A 21,454-nucleotide genomic window follows, 5' to 3' on the forward strand; every position below is an offset into this window, starting at 1 on the left:
TACTTCCCCACTTTTTTTTTTTTATTTTTTTTGTGCAAAAGTCTTATGAAAGAGGGAAGAGAGGAGCCTCGACGTTTTTGGTTGTTCCTCATTTAAGACGTTTTTTTTTTTTTTCGCGCACTGTCCTATATGTTCCCATGTGCGTGCCAGTGAAAGATGCCTATCACGTAGGCATAAATCTCCGCAGATGTACAGATAAATCAGTGGAGACGTCCACACCGCCGCCTCCTCTTTCTGTCGCCCCCCACCGGTCCGAACAATGATGAAGGCACTGTACAAAAGCATCGTAAACTTTTTGCTGTCCTCCTTTTTTGAAAACATTGAAGAGAAGCAGCTGCAGACTTCGCTGATCAGAGGAAAGGTGCACTTGCAGAATGTTAAGATCAAGAGGAACTTCTTCGACATTTTCTATTTGCCCTACACGATTCAGTATGGGTACATCAGCTCTCTGGATCTGCAGGTAGGAATGGAAGTGGTCTATAAGCGGCGTTATACGTGGCGTAGCTTCTCCTTCCTGTCCTCTTCTTTACACCGTTGCAAAGATGCGACGACCGTCTTCTTTTATCCTCCCTCACCCTGCCTCTATTCCCCCTGCACAGATCCCCCTGCTGTACCTCTTCCAGAAGGCGAGCCTGAAAATCAGCGACGTGGTGATCGTGGTGAAGGAGAAAAACTTCAACGATTTTAATATCGACCAAGAAATAAATGGAATAAAGGAAGCAAAGAAAAACAATCTAAAGATAGAAGACATAAACAATAAAGAAGATGATCTGAATAACAAAATAAACAAAGGGATTAATTACCTACTTTACGAACTATACAATAATATGTCCATCGATATTGAAAATGTCGAGATCATTTTAGAGAGTGCAGAGAAAAAAAAAAACATTCTAGGGTTGTCAGTTAAAAATGTGTCTAGTGTCAAAAGTCACAACAGCGCAAACAAGATAAAGAAAAATTTCTCCTTCAGTGATGTGATCTTTTACATGGAGGATGAGAAGGCCAAGTACCTTCTTACCAAAGTGATAAAGAAGGAAGAGAAGAAAAAAAAGAACAAAAGAAACATCAACGAGGTAGACATGTATAACAAGATAAAAGATATCTGCAACGAGTTACACACAAAGAAGTACATCGTCTCCGAAATCCCTCTCCTTGTTTTGAGTACCAATTTTTACATCAGTAATTGTAGCCAGTATGCTTACCGCAATGCAAAGTTTATTTTTAAAAAAAAGAACTTCTTCGATATTACATGCCCACATTGCGATAAGTATCTCTACCAGTGCAAAGAGGTGAAGAAGGAGAGGTCTCTATTTCGACATATATTTCTTGAGAGGGACGAAATGGAAGCTCGCAATAAGAAGCTCTATGCCGAGTTAAACGCGGAGGTGTGCAGCAGTAATGGAGAAACGCCCTTCGGCGGGCTGCGCCACGTCAAGAGGAGGAAAAAAAGGAAGAGAAACAAAGGGGCGGACGAACTGGACGAAGAGGAGGAAGTGGACGAAGCGGAGGAAGTGGACGAAGCGGAAGAAGCGAATGACGCAAACGAAGCAGACGACGGGATGACTGGGCTAAGCATCGATGGGGAGGAGGCCCCACCCCCCACGGGGGAGGCAGAAGCGAACGCCCCATCTGGAGGAGAAGCACCCCATCTGAGCAACAAAACAGACGCACCAACCGGGGAAACGGAAGCCCCCCCAAGTGGCCAATTATCCCATGGAAAAAAACCCAAGAAGATATCAAAATATAGCGATAAAAACCTCTACTATCGAATTAAGGACGGAGGAAAATGCATACATGTTGAAAACGTCCACATCCTGGAGGAAAAAATAAATGTAAAAGAAAATGAATACATGAGTTTCGAAATTCATGTAGACAGACTGAATGTGAGACTGTCTTTTAAGCAACTCAGTTACCTCTACGATTTATTGATGTATTACTCAGTTTATGGGTTCTTTGTTAATGGGCTCTACCTGCAAGAGTGGCTAAATATCCCAGATGTAAAAGACATCTTAACGTACAAACGAGAATTAATAAAAAAGAAGAAGAAGGAAAAGCATGACAAAGATTTCATTGAAAAGTTCGAATACACACATAGCTTCCAAGTCATATCTAGTTTGAGGAAACTCGCGGAGGAGGCATGTATAGTGGGTGGCACCGAAAGGGGTGTGCACACTCTCGACAGTAGCTCCTCTTCTGGGGGAAGACCCAGACAAGAGAAAGAAGGAACTGATAGCATCAGCTCCAGTAGCAGCGTCAGAAGCAACTACAACATCACAGGTGCACAAAACCGAAGCAGCAGTGGTAACCTCTCCGTGAATTGGAGCTTTACACTCTCCATTGGAAAGGTTAACTTAACTCTGTACACTCACGAGAAAATAACAAAATCCGTGCAGCTCACTATCGACACGTTTGAGTACCATTTGAAAAATTACATAAATAATGACTATGCGTATCACATCCGTTTGAGTGACGCAGGGGTGAACTTCCTCTACAAGGGGAGGAAGTACCCCCTGCTGGAGCTCTTCTCGCAGCAGCGACGGGAGCGGCAACAGCAGCATCATCAGCATCAGCCGCAACAGCACCCGCGACAACACCAGTCGAGGACGCACCATCACGGCGAGGGCGCGGGCCACAAAAAGGATGTATTCAAAAAAGGTAAGTGGAAAAACGATGGCTACCTCTTCAACACACATCTGGGCCACAGCCCGGCGTCTGTGAAGGAAAAATGGGAGACGGCAAAGTGGGATGCGGCAGAATGTGATGCAGAAAAAGGGGAAGCCCCCAAAGGAGAGATAACCAAACCGAGTGAGTCACAAAAGGCAGACCATACCCACGTTCGTCTTACAAAACACGACGAAAATGATAAAGCGGAACAGGAACACCTTAGAGAGTTCATAATGGAACCCGGGCTGACCCTCTTTGTCTACAAGAAGTTCGACACCTCTCAAAGCAAAATGTACGTCAGGTGCAACCAAAATGTCCTTATCACCCTGAGCATCAGGGAAATTCACAAAATCATGAATATGAATTATAAGTACAACACAGTGGATTTAGAGAAAAAAATAAAAAGCTACAAAAGTCTCTACTACTACTACCTGCTGGGAAAGAAGTACTGCAAGGAACTGTACGTGGCGTCGGAAAAGGATTTTGTCGATATGAATCTCCAGCTTTTAAACAATGTGTATGTCAATTTAGTCTTAAATAAGAAATACTCTCTTCTCGTACGATTTAAAAGGATCCGATGGAATTCCTTTTTTTTTACGAAGACGCATTTGAGGAGCCATGTGGATCGGCTCATCATGCTTTCGGAGCATAATGACTTGCATCATAAGGGGAATGTCCGGGGGGAGGAACAGCCCAGGCAGACCCTGCACCCCCCGAGGAAGCGGCTCGAGGGGGGGTCCGAGTTTGGCGGGTCTGCCTCCTCCATGGAGCTAGCGAGCCAGGGACCCAGCAAGGAGGGCAAGGCAAACAGTAAAGCGGGAAAAAAAGAAGACAATAAAGCGGAAAAAGAAGACAATAAAGGAGACAACAGAGCAGATTCGACGGCGGACATCACAGAGAGTGGCAGTGCCGGTTTGGGATCCAACCTCCCCGATAAGGGCGCCGAGCACGCTCCAGGCCATTCTCCCCAGGGGAATTTCCACCCAAATAAGGGCAGTCCCCAAAATGCAGCGGATATGTCGAGTAGCAACCCCACCAAGGGAAGAGCCCCTAGTGGAATGACCCCTCCACTACATAAAGAAGACACAAACGAGCAACACGGTCCGACGAACAAGTGCACAGTCCATGAAGACACCTCCATGTGTGAAGACAATAAACTAACAATGAAGTACAAGAAGCATTATCAACAATTTCTGCGAAGTTACAATTTAGAAAATGTAGACACGGCGAGGGAAATATGCGCCAATAATAACTCATGCAGTTTTAGCCGTGAGTGCAGTATAAATGGTAGACCCGTCGATGATGGACTAAATGACCAGGGCGTCAAAGGAGAGCAGAGCAGTAATGACGGGGGAAGTGACCGTCCAACGATTTCACGTGAGAGGTATATCTTAGGTAGTCAACGGAAAAACGTAGCAAGTGAAAAAGTGGAATCCAGCAGCGATGTGAACGTGGAGAGGCAGCTCAGAAGAGAGGTCTCCTTCCTCAGAGAACTAGACAATACAGAGGACCCACACGCGGAGACAGAAGAAAGCGCCATCACGACCATAGAGCAAACGAGAGTAAGTTTTGAGTTCTCCATTTTTATGATTAAAAATAGAAGTGATGATAATATGAAAAACACCCTGACGGAAAAGAACGAAACAAACAAAAGGTACCTCCTGAAGCCACAAAAAATGTACCTAGATCAAATTACATACAATTGGAATGACAACACAGAGAAGAAGTTGACGTTCATTCATAGTAAGGACAAGCATCATGTGACTCTTAACATTGATGACAAGATGATCTTCAAATTTGTCTTTTACTACTTCCACTATGCGAATTATATTGACTATATTAGTCACTATTTTAGGAGCAAGAACGAGGGCAGCTATTTGAATTTAAATACCATCGACATCCGCAGCTATAAGACTTTGCAGATTTTGCTGGACAACGCGATGGTAGAGAAAGAGGTGGCAGATAAAGCCGTGGTAGATAAAGCGGTGATGGAGAAAGCCGTGGTAGATAACGCGGTGGTGGAGGAGGTGACAGCCGGTGAAGGTGAGGCTACGCAGGAGGGTGCAAAGGGAGAGGGGGACACCAACCAGGTGACTGCTACGGAGGAAGGCCTCCCCATCCAGAGCGTACAGACTTACATCGAGAAGAAGGAACCTTCCAAGGAAGGGGCTCATGAGGAAACGCCCCAGGCAGCGCACCACCAAAAGGACGACATGGAGGAGGACGGGAGGAGTGGCAAGGCTCACGAAGGGAAGAAGAGGCCCGAAAGAAAGGACAGCCTAATGGTGACCCAGTACAATGGCCACGGAAGCCAGCACAGTCGTCTTGGAAGCCAACACAATCGCCACGGAAATAATGAGGAGCACACAGGAAGGGAGAACCCCCCAAATATCACCCCCCATAGGGAAAACACCACCGGAGGAAATAAACAAGAAGTTATCGTCTTTGTGGAGAAGGCGAAGTTCCATCTGAATAATTACAAAAGGAGCAAGAGAATGGTATCGGTGCATTTGTCGGATGTCCTCATTTATACATTCAACGATTCCTGTGTCTCAACAATGGCTCTAAATATGAAGAAGATAAACCTTCTGAATTGTCTCCTGAGCGAAGAATATCAGAACAACTTCATTTCGTATATAGAAAGAACCAGTGTGGCGAGTAGGCTGAGCAGGAAAAACTCCAAACATAATGACATAAAGAGGACCAATAGTGGTGATAGCACTTATTTTTACCACAGTGTACTCAAGTTAGTAAACAATGGAAACTTGATGTTTTCATATTCCTGCCGAAATAATGTAGTCAGTGGTTCTTCAGAGAAGTTTCAAAACAGGTCGTATGTGAAAGATGGCAGGACATCTGTGCATTACGGGAAGATTAGCGGAGGAGAAGAGGGAAGAACACTTGGGACGAGGACAATCGGGGGAGAGAAAGGCACTGATGGGAGACTCCCCGTCGAGGCACAGGGGGAAGAATCCGATGGAGTGCGGTACCTGAAGACAGATAACTATAAGCAGTTAGACAATATGTATGCAGATAAAGGGGCTACGAACCCGAATCAACCACAGCAGACCAAGTTAAAGAAGAAGGAATGCACTAGTGTCGACTTCGTTCACACCAGTTACTACAATAATTTGAACACAGATTATTTTACTTTTAGTGTAGAGAACATGCCGGGAGGCGAGGATACCAGGTTGCTGACGAGTGGAGAAGAGACACAGCTGCTAACCAGTGGAGAAGGAACACAGCTGCTAACCAGTGGAGAAGGGACACAGCTGCTAACCAGTGGAGAAGGGACACAGCTGCTGACCAATGGAGAAGAGACACAGCTGCTAACCAGTGGAGAAGGGACACAGCTGCTGACCAATGGAGAAGAGACACAGCTGCTAACCAGTGCAGAGCAGGGTGTGGACGCCTCCCTGGGGGAACAAACCTCGGGCAGGAAGAACGAGCGGTATAGGAGTTGCTTGGAGGTGGCTGACGACGAGGCGGCGCAAGGGGAAGTATCTGGAGCGGTGTCAGGTGCGGCGTCCCGAGTAGCATCCGCAGTAGCATCCGGAGAGATGTCAAACAACGCGGCTGAGACGAATCATGGTAATCAACTCGCGACGGATGCTGTGAACGAAAGGGACGGCCCCAAGGGGGACACCGCCACGAATCCCCCGCCCAGTGGATCCACCCCGGAAAGTGCAAAGCCGAAGGGGGATAGCAACAACACAGAGAGCAGCCAAGGGGGAGGAAGCACAGAGGGAAAGGCCTCCTCGAAAAATAAAAGAAGGTCAGAGTATGAAATATACAAACCCAGGGATGTGAAGAGAGCGAAACGATTGGACAGCAACAACGTAGGCCTCGTGGATGGAGAGGAGGACGAAAATGGAAGTGATGATCATGGAGCACACTGCGAGATGGACGTCGCCCCCCCCGATGGGGCAGACAAAAATGAGGATAAAAATAAAGACAAAGACGAACACCAATACGACGAAGCAGAGCATGACGAAGAAGAAGAGGACGATTTTTACCACGAAGAGGAAGAAGAGGACCATGAGGAACACTACCATGTAGTAAAAAGCAAAAAAAACGAAAACATAAAAAATGTGCAGCTTTATTTAGTCAATGCAGAATTGATTATAGACTACTTGTACTTGCTGAACCTCTACAAGTGGATCTCCAAATTGGGAAAGAAATATGAGAGGATTAGAAAGATCTCCTCATACGCTTACTCAGATAATAACTCCGTGGAGGAGAGTGCCAGTGTGAATTTGAACTCGGTCAAATACAACTACAGCGCATTTTTGCAGAACAACAGAATCTGTGTGCCCATATATCAGTTCACCATTACACAATACACCTTCTACGAGAACGTGCGGTGCAATTCGTACGTGTCGCTGCTGCCCGTTCTGGAGCTGCACTTCTCCGCCTCGTGCAAGTCGACCAACGGTAAGGGAGCGCCACGGCGAGTTACCTTATGTGGCTAGTTCGGCGTGCCTTTGTGTTGGCTGGCTTCTCCGTGCTCCACCCTACGTGCCCTACTTTTGCTGACCTACTTTCGCTGTCCTACTTTTGCGTACCCTAGCCTCCGCACCTTACTTTTCCTGTCCTGCTTCTGCCTGCCCTACCGTTACCGCTCCCCCTCACGTGCCGCCGCACACCCCCCGTTCCCCCTTCCCCGCAGAACACAACGAGGAAACCAAGTCCATCCACGTATGCCGCCTCGGGAGCAAGCTCGTGATGCCAGCCTTAAACATCTATACCCATAAAAAGAACAAAAAGTGCAGCATATGCCTCCTAAGCTTCAGCACCAGAGATAAGGGTAATGAGACGATTGTAAACGATCACAGGTTTCAAATAAATGTGAAGAAAAAAATAAAGGATGACGATGCACAGGAGGACATTGACCGGAGCAGCAGTGCCAGTAGCTGTTACGAGAATATGAATCTGCTCCCTTACTACTACGATCCCAAGTATAGGTCTCTGAATACATACTTCTCCGCGATGACGCCGCATTCTCTGGATGACGGAAGGGCGGATGGAGAAGAAGGGGGCAGTGGGCAGTCCTATGGAAAGGAAATCATAAGCATACACAACGACCCGCTCATCATTAACGTGTCACACGAAATTTTAAAGAACGTCTTGTTGTGCCACAGCACGTTTATGTGTTTTTTGGGCGCATGGACGGGGGTGGAAGGCGACGCCGCGGTTAACGGTGTGGTTAGCGGTGCGGTCATCGATGCAGTCAGCGGTGGGGAGGAGGGGCAAACCAGCCTCGTGCAGGACGCGCTTCTTTACCTGTACAGGAAGGCGCACGAGCTGTTGTTTGAGTACCATCTGGACGACCTGCGCATCCACTTCTACAACGGAAACAGCAACCGAAACATGCCAGTCATAGTGCTCAGCATATTCAATCTGAAGCTCTTCTTGCAGAAGGACACCGAACACATATACAGCTTCTTCAATCTACACATCAACATGGACGTCTTCGATAGCTACAAAATTGTATATGATACTCTCCTGGAAAAAATGGAGATTCTCTTGGCCTTCGAAAATGAAAGGAACAACCTAAGTCTCTTGAACTTCAAATTGGAGACCTCCATTATCAACATATTGTATGCAAACAAGAGTAAAAATATAATCATCGAGTTTGTGATTTCTCTGGTTGAGAACGCGCTGACCTTCATGAATTACTACTACTACGGGAATGGCAGCCCTGTGGTAGTGGGCTCGTATCACGAGGGGGCGGCAAGCGGTGGAGTACCCGCAGGAGGAGTAGCAGCGGATGGAGTGGCAACCGGGGCAGCGCTATTCTATGACAAGCGAGGAATCGTGGTGCCGAACTTCGCACTAAACAGCGCCCTGGGAATTGGAGATATGAGAAGGAAGAACGCCAAGCTGTCCGTGTCCGCTCCGCACCTCTCATCCAAGATATATAACTACACAGGACTTCCAATCAACGTGAGATTTAAACAATCACTGAGGAACAAAGTGGAAAACAGTTTGTATAAAAATCAAAATAAAAACCGTTTCATCTTCTACGAGTTGCAGAAAAATGAGCATGGAGGATTGCTGAACGATGAAAATGGGGAGGTCTGCGAGCTGGTTGTGATTATTAAACTCTTTAATTATGTCTACGAGATTGTAGACATCGAGAGGACTAAAAATATTTGCGACATTCGATTCCTGCCAATATTATACCACTTAAAGAGGATAAACAAAAAGAGAAAAATCACCATCAAGAAATATGACCTAACTTGCGATACATATAATGAACACACAGTGAAGAATAAAGTTTTTAAGACATTCATTAAGCTGTACATACAAACGAACATCGACGAGAAGGGTATCGTGTCGATATATTTCTCCTCCAATTTGTATGTGAATAACACTACGAGCAATCAGTTTGTTATTCTATTTCATCCCATTTTACATTACTTTTTGCGGCACAATGAAGCGCAGCATCATGCTCACAAGGGGATTGATCACATTAAGACGCTTAATCGGGAAGACACACACAGCGCCAATCGTGGAGGTGCTGTTACTGTTATAGGGAAAAAGGAGAAATACTACTTACCGATAATCTCCTTCGTTCCCATTATGATCCTCTTTGATTACATGAACAACAGGTGCAACCTCAGTGAGGAACCCAGAGAAAACGACAGCAGCGGGGAAGAAGATAGAGATGGAGAAACCGACTCTGGGCGAAGCATCCAAAACTTCAGCTCGTGTGTGGAGAAAGAAATCAGCGCAAGGAGGAAACGAAGGAGGAAGAACCACTCCGAGAGCTTCTGCTATGAGGAGAACAGTCCCATTGGGGGGGGAGCAGTCACAGAAGGGAAAGACTTCCTAGGGAAGAAGCACTCTCAGAGAGACGATGAACTGGGAATAACCTCCACTCAGGGGACACCCCGCAACAGAAGAACTTTGACCCTATTGAACAAAAGCAAAATGAGTAAAATAGTGAAGAGGTTGGAAAAGTACCTAAACGAAAACAGCCAAAGTTATAATCTTAAAAATATTAACTACGTCTATATCGTGAAGAAAGAGTTTTACGATTTCTACATGCACAAATATGAGCAGAATAAGAAGTGCTACTTTGATGTGTTTAACTTTCTGATTAAGAGTGGGGCGAAGAAGCTACTAGGGAACTCCTCCATTAAGGAGATCGTCTGCAGGCACTCCTTCGATTTTTTGAAATACAACTTGTACGCTCATACGCTCAAGTTGAGGGGCATGAAGGTGATTCACTACGATAGGAAGGAGGGTCGTAATGACAGGAATGCTGAACAGGCAGGGAAGGCAGAGAAAGCTGCGGAGGGTGCAAAGGGAGCCGACGGGCTGGTGGCTCCTATCAAGTCGGCACAGGAGGCGCCCGATGGAAACTGCACAAGTGGCCTCTCCATGAGTGGCCTGTCCAGGAGGGATTCCCTCTGCGAAGGAAAGACCCTGATGGCCATCATGAATAATTATGAGAAGGAAGGGGGGGCCATGATAGGGAGCGTAAAAGGGAGCGTCAAGGGGAGCGTCAAGGGGAGTGTCAAAGGGAGCGTCAAAGGAAGCGTCCAAGGGAGTGCCGTCGGCCGGACGGACAGGCACGGACACAGGTCGAGGGAACGGAAGATGAATAACCTGCTCATCGCGAAGGAGCGAAGGATCTCCACAACCGGGAGCATGATACTGTATGACCTGGGAAAGGGCCCCATGGGGCGGAAGCGCCTGCGCAATAGTGAGTTAGCGCTCGGGCGCAAACTCCCAAAGGAGGGGCCGCAGCGGAGGGGCAGTGCAGCAAATGGGGAAAGTGGAGGAAGCGGAGAAAGCGCTGACGGGGATGACAGCGGTCAGAAGAATGTCACAAAAGACTCGCACACGGTGAGAAGCCAATGCGAAGATAGAAGCAAAAAGCTAGTGTTCACCGCTCAGAAGCAGTGCAACTACAGCAACACAGTCATCTGTGAACAGAAAAATTTAGAAGTCAACAAAGTGTATTCTTTCGGAATTTTAATAAACTACATCTTCGAAGTACACAATCTGATGTTTGAAGAAATAAAGATCGGTTATTGTGAGAGGTACGTGCTAAATGGTGTTGCAAAGAAGGTCAAGAGGATAAGAAAGGACGTGATCTCTGCCAAGTCGGTGAGTTACTTAGATGTAATCCCTACCTACATCAAGCTGTTTTACGTGGTCCAAAGGGACAAATATGTGTATAATTTTTTCTCCAAAAAAATCGAGTTACAACCAATGAGAAATACCTATGACGATAAATCCTTCCAAGTTCAAATGTACATTGGGTATATAAATGATAATGAGAACAACGTGATTTATAAGAAGAGGAGATTCAAATTGAGTTACCTTCTGTGCAGAAGGAACAAGTCAACTTATGGGAACAGAAAGAAGTATGTCTATTTGGGTCCGAAGGACTATGCCAAGCTGTGTAGGGAAATCCCAAAATACTTTTTTCTGAACCTAACTTTGAGGAAAAAAAGCACCTTTACAAATTCCAACTATGATGAGAACAATCTGAAGCACCTAGTCGATAGCAACGTGTCTCAGTTGCTGATCTACTCTGCCTTTTTCTTTCAAAATAATCTGTGTAACGACTTGATAATTCGGTCCAGTGGTGGTAATGCGCAGAAGATTAGAAGCAACTCGGGGATGTTCTTTGGAGACACTGAAAATAGTAAAGTCGTATTCGAAATTGTTTCCAATAATCAGACGTTCCTTTCGAAGAAAATCAAAATCGATGAGGTCTGTCTGAACAAAAAGATCATTCTTACCAGTAAGAACAAGGAAGAAAACATTTTCCTCTCCATGAGTATAACTCTGAATGGCAAGTTTTACAACACAAAAACGGTCACGCTGAATAATAGGTACACCATCGTTAACAATACGAACCGGTGCCTGTACGTGGAGGAGGTGAGCAAAGAGTTTAAGATTAGGAAGAAGGAGAAGAAGAACCTGAACTTGAAATTTCCCAATAATTATTCCTTCTCCATGGAAGGTATGAACAGCAAGAAGGCTGTCAAATGCAGTGAGCGTATGGCCGAGCGGATTGACATTTCCCCCAGCGAGGCAAGCGAGACCAGCGATGAGTCGAGCGGTAGGAAAGCAGAAGGAAACGGCGCCAGAAAAGGAGAACGAAGTGCCGGAATCGGCGGAAGCGAGGGCTCTCCCCCCGTGCGCGTCGTCCAAATAAAACCCTACGAGTCGTTTTACTACCACCCCATAAACACAAACAAGTGCCTCCTTAAGTTCTCCTACACGGACATCAACACGTGTATGAAGGACGAGCACTTCCTCCGTAGGAAGGGCAGCTACGAATGCATGAACAACGAGCAGGACGTTACCAACTTGTTTAATAATTATTTGAAGAAGAAGATCATAAAGTCTAGGAACATGTCGATGATGAATGGGGGGGAGAAGTCCAAATGCCGTTCGGAGAGCAGGCAGGATCTGCTCAATTTGTTCTTCACCAGCCCCGTGGACATTGAGAAGGTGGGGAATTTAAAGATCTATCACAAGGCGATTAGGAGAGTGGAGTGTGCTGACTTGGGGACTGACTCACGGGGGGGAAAGACAGGCGATGCGGTGACCCAGACCGAGGATATCATCAGCCCGGGTGAGAGGAACGGCGTAGGGGGAGACACGGTCCTCCTGGTGGGGGGCGACCCCAGAGAGAGCGACGCGCGGTCGAGGCGTAGCGCGGAGTCATGTGAGAACTTCGTCATCCAGGTCGGCGCAGAGGGAGGGACCCCCTCGAGCAATAGCCCCGCGGAATGCGACAGACCCGATAACTACAGTAGCCCCGCCAATTGCGTCACCCATGAGTATCGCGAAGAGAGCGTCATCACCGAAGTCAACATCGCGCTGAACAGCGACACGAACGTGGAGATAACCGTCTCGATCGAGAAAAACCCAGACACCATCATCTGCAACTTAACGAAGTATTACCTCATATATTACCAACGGAAGACGAAGAAAAAAATAGTAAACTTGTTGAAGCCATTTGGTCGAGAAATCTTCGGATGGTCCGACGTATCGAAACCAAAAGTCGTTAAGTGCTTCCTGATTTACCAAACGAATGAAGTGTATGTCTTTTCATGCAGCGTGAACATAGTGAAGGAACACAACACCATCGTGTTGAATCAGAACAAAAAGATTAACGTGGTGACGAAAATTGAAAATGGAAAGAGAGTGTTTTGTTTGGAGGAACTCTCAAATGATGGGATAGGGAATATTCACCCCCTGGGGATCCCTTCGTCCTATGCTTCCAAGAAGAAAGGGTTCAGTCGATTTAAAAGGAAGAGCAAAGTGCATAAGAAGATGAATCTGTATAGCAACTTCCAGTCCAGCAATGAATTTAAGAAGAGGCAAGGGACACGAAAAGGGGAAAAAAATGATGATCATCATGATGATGAAATGAAAAAGAAGAAACTGACTTTCCTTCACAAGAAGAGATTCAACATTGTCTACATGAGGAAGAAAAATCGGAAGAAGAAAAAGAAAAAAAAAAACAAGTACTTCAGCATCGCGTCGTTCTTTCTGCTCAAGAATATGGACCACTCCGGCAGGCCCAAGAGGGGAGAAGAGGAAGCAGAAATGGAAGAAGTGGAAGAATGGGAAAAAGGCGAAGAAGTCAAAGGAGACGAAGTCAACGGGGGAGAAGCTGCCAAGGTAGTTATACAAGAAAGTGTCAACCGCATCTTCAGCAGCGGGGGTGGAAGAAACTTAAACGAGTCGGACTGCGCAGAAGTTAAGAAGACAAAGAAGAGCTCCATCCTGGCCAAAAGCGAAGATAAGAAGTCCCCCCCCGTGAAGAAGTCCTCCTCCAAAAACAGGAAATTTTCGTCCAAAAAGTACATTAATCGATTTTTTTATGAGAATTACACTAAGAGGAAGAACGGCGTCACGGGCAAAAAGAAGAGAAAGTGGGGGGGGCGCAGGAGGGACTCCACGGGGGTGATCGTGCAGGGGGGCGAGGCAGGCGATGAAGGGTTAGATGATGAAGGCTTAGACCACGAAGATGGCAATGATGATGACCGCCTAGACGACGAAGGTGCCGATGATGATGACCGCCTAGACGGGGAGAAGGCCCAGCCCAAGAGCTACCTAGACACGTACCTGAGCAAGGAGGGGGAGAACCGCCCCCGGAAGGCAAAGCTCCAAACGAAGAAAAACAAAAGTAAAAAAAAAAAAAAAAAAAAAAAACTCAAAAGGAAGCTCAGCGATTACATACTTAAGAAGATAAAGAAGAACCAGAAGAAGCTGAAGGGGCTGAAGAAAATTTATCCCACCTTCCTCAAGGGCAGCGGTGGGGGAAGACGCAGGAGGCGAGATGACTTGAACTTCCTCATGAGCAGCTACATTGAGGGTATGGACGACCAGGAGGGGGAGAACGTCAAGGGGGGAAGAAGGGGCGGCGCGATTGAGGAAGAAGCCATGTTGGCGGATGGGATTAGCGCCAATGATCCCCACGGGGATAGCGAGGGTGATAACCAGGATGATAGCGACGTAAATCGTAATGGACATAGTAGTAATGGAGAAGACTCGCACAGCGACGGCGTCAACTGTGCAGGAAAGGATTCACTCCACGAGGAGAGAAGTGCCTCGAAGGAAAATGGAGGCAGCCAAACGGACAAAAAGGAGAAGGAAAAAGATAAAGTGAAAAAAATTCTTACCAATATACACCTAATGATGAAGGGAATTAAAGTAAGTCTCTTCGAGCCCACTTCAGATTACATGATTTCGATGGAATTAAACAATCTCGTGGTGAAGAAAGAGTACATGGAAGACATCGATTACTTCAACGTGGACGTAAAGGTCGATAATGTGCTCTGTTATGTGGTATACAAATACCTGAGTGCCTACGCCATCCTCTACATTAACAATGATATAAAAATGAAGAACAGCAACTTGCGCTTTTTTATCAACGAGTTAGAGATTAAACGAAATTTATTTTTAAAAAAAAAGCATCGTGGTAAGAGTGAACAAGCGTCCTATGCGTCGTGTGCTTCGTCCACATCTGATTCTTCGTCCGTGTCTTCTGCTTCCTCCATCCAAGTCTACAATCAAAATGGAGAGAAACTGGACAAGTGCTACAACGCTGCCTCCGACAATGAATTTTTGGTGTGTAATTTCCAATACATGAGGAAGTGCGAAACGCTTTTTATCAAATACTTCCTTCTTAGCATCAAGCCCATCGTGATCAATGCGGACATAAACTCCATCACCGTTCTTTTTTACTTCTACAAGACGTTCGATAGCTATGGAAAGAAGAGGGAGGCCTTGGGGGAAGAGGCGGTGGTGGTTAGCGGTGGGGTCAGCGGCGGGGTCAGCGGTTTTACTAACGGGGTTGCTAACGGGGGTGATGCCCACAGCGCTTCTCCCCGCGCGGAGAGGATCGACCAGGGGATGACCTCCGCACAGGCGCGCCAACTGAAAAACGAGCTGAAGAACACCTATCACTCCTCGCTGGATCCGTTCGAGACGGTGGAGACGTCCGCAGAGAGGGAGCTGCGCGAGCAGGAGAAGGGCTGGGGAGAGGCGATCGGCCAGATAGGCGCTTCCCCGGTGAGTGGTGAACTGCTCAGCGGTAGTCCAGTTAGTGGCGGATCCGGTAGCGTTATCCCGTTTAGCGGTGGCCCTGGTAGAGGTGTCCTCTTTGGAGGAATCCCCTCGTGTGTGCACGAGGAGCGGGCCCCCATAAGCGCGACGCCGGAGAAGAAGGAAGAGACGAGCAGCCACAAATATGTCTACGTGCAATACATCAGTATAGACAAAATAAACATCCTCCTAAACTTCCAATCAGAATACAAGAAGGAATTAAACAGTCACGTCAGTAATTTATTTTACAAGGAATACATAAGTGCGTACAACAAACTAGGGGACATTTCCAACTGCAACATCTGTCTGAAGAGTCTCTCAAACATTCATATCTTTACCAACTATACTCTCCTGTCAAACTTTCTCCTCAACTTTTACTTCAATCAGACGATAGTAAATATCTCAAATCTGCTGATATCTTTTAACATCATTGGAAGCCCCACGTCCCTCATTGCTCACGTGAAGAAAGCGTTTCGTGATTTCTACTACATAGTGAATGATGACAGTGCGCTGAGGAAGGGCCATAGCAGCAAGAATAAAAAGAGACTAATGAAAATGCGCAGACGTAGATGGAAGGACAACTTAGCAGAGGAGGAATTGTACACAAAACTTCAGGAGAAAGGCGACCTGCTAAACTTGTTTGAGGGATCTAATGAAAGCTCACTCATTGGTGATAAAGACGACATTATGGGTAACGAGAGGTACATTATGCATCTGCTGAATGATTATAACAGCTCCTACCAGGAAAACATGCTCAGTGAGGACAACCACCTCAGCATGCTCAGGCGCAGCGTGAGTTGGGACATGGCCAAGAAGGACTACGACGAGGACGCGTGCAGTGTCAGAAGTGAGGGAAGTGGGAGAAATCGTGAGAGCGTCAGAAATGGCCGGGGAAGGGTTAACTCAATTGGCAGTGTCAGCGGTGACAGCCACACCAGCGACGCGACTGACGTTGTCGACCTGTGCGGCGTAGACCATGTGACGGGCGTCGTGGACACGTGCGACCTAGTGGCTGTCAGCGGGGTCAGCCGAATCGGTGCGGACGAGGACTTCGGCGAGAATGGAAACTACCTCTACAGCAGCGACATAAAGAATCGCGAGTTGGAGAACCTCGTCATCGACGACAACGCGTCGCTCAACTCTCTGCTGTTTAACACTCAGAAGGAGGATATCATTTTTATGGACGGGGGCCGCCGCCGGGAGAGGGGTGCCAGGCGCGGTTCGAAGAGGGACTCAAAAGGGGACTCCAAAAGGGAATCAAGAAGGGAGTCAAAAGGGGACACAAAAGGAGACTCAAAAAGGGACACAAAAGGGGACTCCAAAAGGGACACAAAAGGAGACTCAAAAAGGGACTCAAAACAGGATTCGAAGCGAGATTCAAAACGCGATTCCAAGCGAGATTCCAAGCGTGACTCGAAAAGCCGCTCCGCAAACCGCTCGTCCAACCGGTCCCAGAATGACACAAAAAAGGGAGGAAAGAAAAAGCGGAGGTGTCTACCAGCGCTGATGCGCAAGTGCTGGGGAAACGTGTGTTACGTGCTTCTAAGGGGAAAGCGGCTCTGCATAGGAGTGTACGTACTGATATTTGAGTTGGTGCTCTCATTGCTCTTCTCGGTGACGCTGATCCTCCAATCTCTAATCAGTCTGATCGAAAAAATCAACATCAACAACGCAGACAATGTGTTCCGAATATATCGAAGAAAAGACGAAGGAAAGAAAACAGTGGCATTCAACTGCATAGAGGAGTACAAAAATTTCAACCCTACTAAGTTACTCTCCTATTACGTTAACATTTATATCAACATGATCAGTGTGGTGTATTACAATGTCCTGTATAAAATAAAAAAGAAGAGGAAGAAGGACCTTTCAAATGAGAACAAATTATTCATGGCGAATTTCAAGATGAATTTGAATAAAAGGAGGAGGTTATCCTTCTTCTTTAATTTTCTTCTAAGTATCGTTCAGATAGTAAATCTGTTTTTTTTTGGACACCTGGTTTTTTTCCTGTTATGTTTACTAACCATCAATGCATTGTTCCAAGGGATCCTTCGTTTTTTCGTCGAGCTTGTCTACTTCCAGATGAACAAGAATCAGTTAGACTTCTTCGATAATGCCAATAGGAATCACTTAAACATAGTGAGTTACATACGGATTCATCAGATTTTGAATCGATACACAATGTTGAAAGAACCGTTTAAGTACTTCCTGTCTTACCAAGACTTCTTTGAGTTGCCTTCGGTGAAGAAAGTGAGTTATTTTGTGTACACCAAGGAACTCTTTTTTCACATCCAGGAGAATAGAATTAACTTTTTATTTCGGAAGAGCGATTTGAAGAAGGTCGATGTTATTATAAACACTGTGAGCAACAGCTTCGCCATTAACAGCTACTACAAGCGGAGTGCCCAGCACTCCTCGCGCAAGAGCCGCTCCGGAAACACGCTTCCGAGGAATAATCTCTCCAACTGCACCGTCACCATGGGTAGGTTCCGCAACAGGGTGGCGAAGAAGCGGAAAATCGGCGTCCCTTTGTCTCTGTGCCGCTTTACCACTTTGCGCGCCAGATCCGTAGCGCTATGGCTGGGCCCTAGCACATATGCACACTTCTCCCTAATCACATGTGCGCACTTCTCCCCAACTACATGTTCACACTTCTCCCCTACCCCTTGCAGAAAACCTCACGTGCGAAGAGCACCCCAGTGGCGCGTCCTCCCTGAGCCACAAAACATGCACGTCAAACGAACTCAGAGAAAACAAAAACATCATCTGCTTGCTGAACGCTGAACTGGCTCTAACCAAGAGAAACGAGATAATCAACCTAAACAAGAAAACAAACGAGCAGGATATCTCGATCAAAATTACCATCCGAAATAACATGAACGTCATGGAGAACGTTTACTACAGTCCCACCAAGTTTTTCAGATCTTTTTCCAAAATGCAGAAGAGGTTCAATAACATTTACCTGCCCCTGTCGAAGAGTGCAAATAACAAGGCCAAGTGTAATACTTCCAAATGTCACAGTGGAAAGAAGGACACTCAGAGTGGAGGAGACTCCTCAGGAAAGAGGAGCCGTGGCTGTCTAGGCACCATCTGGTGCGCTGTGAAGAGGTACGCAACACGAGGGAAAACAGAAGCCTCCTTCTACCACCCCGAATGGAGATTCGTCATGTAAACTATATTTTTTTTTCTCTTCATTTTTTGCACCATTTTTTTGCAGCTTCTTCGCGTGCTTGTCGTTTCTACTATTGTGTTGTTTGAGGAGACCCAAGGAAGACACACCTCAACCCAAGGGGAGTGGCGCTCATCAGAAGAAGGGCCCCCAGAAGACGAATGAGGCTGCCAAGGAAAGAGACGTCCAACAGAAAAACAAGAAAGTGCGCAGCAAGGATTACAAGAAAATTGCTCCCAAACATATCACCTTTAAGCTCAATTTTGACGACTTCCAGACCTGTCTAAATATTTTTGCATGTCTGTGTCGGTTTGTTAACAAGAACTAAGGTATGTAGAGATGGGGTGGGGTTCCCTTCGCCGTTTTTTTTTTTTTTTTTACGTACGCAAGTATGCACATATGCTTATCTGCTAAGCAGACATCTTGATTGGGGTTCTCACTTTTCGACGGCTGCAGGAACTGCGCCGATGGTGTAGCTTGCACCGTTTTTTTGGCGCACCCCCTTTTTCTTCCATGTTTTTCCTTTTTATTTTTTTTGAAGTTCCATTGTACACATGCACTTTGGATACGTGGCCCGGCCCATTTGTATGCTCGCCTTAATTTGGCGTTAATGCTCATTTATGCACCGGACGGGGACCACCCCCTTACTCTCTGTGGCGCTTCACATTTTTTTAATTCCTCTGTTCAGCTTAATTCCTTTTCAATTTGTCCCCCCCCCGATGTTTGTCCTCATCACCCCGTGTTCGTCTCCCGGAGGGGGTCACAATTTTGCCGTCTCACACGTTTGCAACTTATCCACTAAACACTTTCGCAACTTTTTAATCCACTCTGTGCGTGTAATCCCTTTTGCCTTTTTTGTTTCTAGGCGTGTCCCTCCCCGGTTGGGCATTTTTTCGAGAAAAAAAAAAAAACTCGGGAATGAGGATAATAATAATGAGAATAAAATGTAACCTTTACCCTGTTTGTCGTAATAAGTCATTTTACATTGTTTTGCTTTATAAATTCTTTATTCGTTCGTGATGTTTTTACTTAGCTATAATTTCATCATTATTGATTTCTTCTTTTTTTCTTTTAAGTAACATTCCTCTGCGAAAGAAAAAAAAAAAAAAAAAAGACAAAAGAAAAATCATTACGCGGAACGGATTCATTGAATGTAAAAAAAATGGCAGGTTCTTTTTTTTTTTTTTTTTAATCACATTATGGACGTTATTTGGAAAGTTTTCCAAATTGGAGGCGGCACATTTCGCTCTTTATTTTAAAACTTATTTACATGCAGGCAATGAAGTGGAGATAAAAATGTTTGTGCAAGAGAGGAAAGCTTCCTCTTTCTTTTGTTTATTGCAATTTAAGTAAAAAATTAGCCAAAAAAAAGGGGCACTTCTTTTCTTTACTTAGAGGGGAAAATTAATATATAACACTGTGCCGAGTATTATATGCGTCTTGTTAATACATTGTTATTCCGCATTATGAGTCATTTTGTTGTACAATAAATGAGTTAAATAAGGGGGAGAAAATTCTTCGAAACACGATGGGTGAATTTAAAAACACAACGCATTGTTCTGTCTCTTTTCGGTGTCACTGAATATTGTTCATTTTATGTCCACATGAATTAAAATAAAGGATGAATGACAGTTCGGGGGGAAACATAGGCAAAAGGAAAAACATAGTTTGTCCACTGCTAACAAAAGGCGCAGATTGAGAATTGTACAATAACTGTATAAAATGTATATTGCCCTGAAGAGCATTATTTAAGAAGGCTTATAGGGCCAAGTTGGGTTATTGGCAAACGTTTCCAAATAGGTACTTCTCATCATCACGTATATGCAGCTTCTTCAGGAAGAGAGGAATTGTCTTATAGGGAATTCCTAGGTTTGCCTCGGTTAAATTATTTATTGCACACAATGAGGATTATTATACCTTTACGCATCGTTGGAATTCAAGGCTAATTTACTATATGCTTGTTCATATATCCATATATGTCTGTATAACGGAGTGATTCTGCGGAATGCGGGTGAAATTTTTTCGTCGCATTTTAGCAGCCATGCAAAAAAGTAGTTTGCTTAAAATAGAAAAAGATAAAGACGTGTCTTAAAAGGATTATTAAAGGATTAAATGCGGAAGCGTACTAATAACGACTTCACTACCTGTTCGCGTATTGCAATGGAAGGAGGAAGAGAAGAAACCGCGGCTCTTCTTTAGCCTCTTATTGTGCGTACGCCCTTTGGAATAGGAGAAGAACTCGTCCCAATCGCATAACCTATAGATTGAAAACCTTGTTCTGAATGTAAACATTGTCGCCTTTTTTTTTTAGATATTAAAGCGTGCGTTAAGCAAACCAATCATGGAAAGAGCATAATCAACATGATGTTCTTATACATGTTTTATTTTATCTGTTTTCTTTGCCGATGATATGTGTCTACATGTGACTAATTTCTTCTTTGCGCGTTCAGTTTGTATTAAGTAGAATATTTCTTTTGAACATGCCTATTGAGGATGCATGATTCGATACCATAAACAGATGCCATTCTAATTGTTGATTCCATAATACACTTGCCAATTCTGGGGGATTCACAAGACAATGAATCGGCAACCCAATCCTTATATAGTTGTCCTCGTTTGCGAAGTACATTTTTCTAGGCATGGGAAAAGAATATCGTATGCTCAAATTTGTTCCTTTTTAATAGACTCTAAATAACACGGCAGAGAGGACACAAGGGGCATGCGCCGGCACGCAGAACTCTCATAGAAACTGTGATTAGGAAAATATGTCATTTTAAAAAAAATAAACCATCGATTTGGGTAATTATAGGCAGAGGAATAAGTATGAAAAAATTTTCCTGTTCAGCGTTTTTTTTTTTTTACATAAAATGGATGGGAGCTGCGCTTATAATATGTGCTCTCTCCCACACGGTGATAACATGAAGACTCATTAATAATAAAAAAAAAAAAAATAAAAAAAAAAAGAAAAGTAAAGAAATTGAACGAATCCCCTACAATTTGAACTGACTTCCTACATCTTTTTCGACTTATCCTAAT

At 45.2% G+C, this 21,454-nt stretch overlaps 1 protein-coding gene across 1 annotated transcript; it reads left to right on the forward strand.

Annotated features, from left to right (window-relative positions):
• Window positions 1-259: 259 nt before the first annotated feature.
• Window positions 260-18,746, forward strand: C922_03463 (hypothetical protein; the record flags this gene model as incomplete). The annotated part of the gene is made up of 6 exons (XM_008819055.1): window positions 260-460; window positions 600-7,098; window positions 7,334-14,626; window positions 14,711-17,731; window positions 17,922-18,357; window positions 18,467-18,746. 6 exons carry the CDS (start codon window positions 260-262, stop codon window positions 18,744-18,746), a joined length of 17,730 nt encoding a protein of 5,909 aa, XP_008817277.1.
• Between the last annotated feature and the right edge of the window lie 2,708 nt (window positions 18,747-21,454).

This window comes from Plasmodium inui, assembly GCF_000524495.1.
Source record: "Plasmodium inui San Antonio 1 unplaced genomic scaffold supercont1.14, whole genome shotgun sequence".
Lineage (NCBI taxonomy): Eukaryota > Apicomplexa > Aconoidasida > Haemosporida > Plasmodiidae > Plasmodium > Plasmodium inui.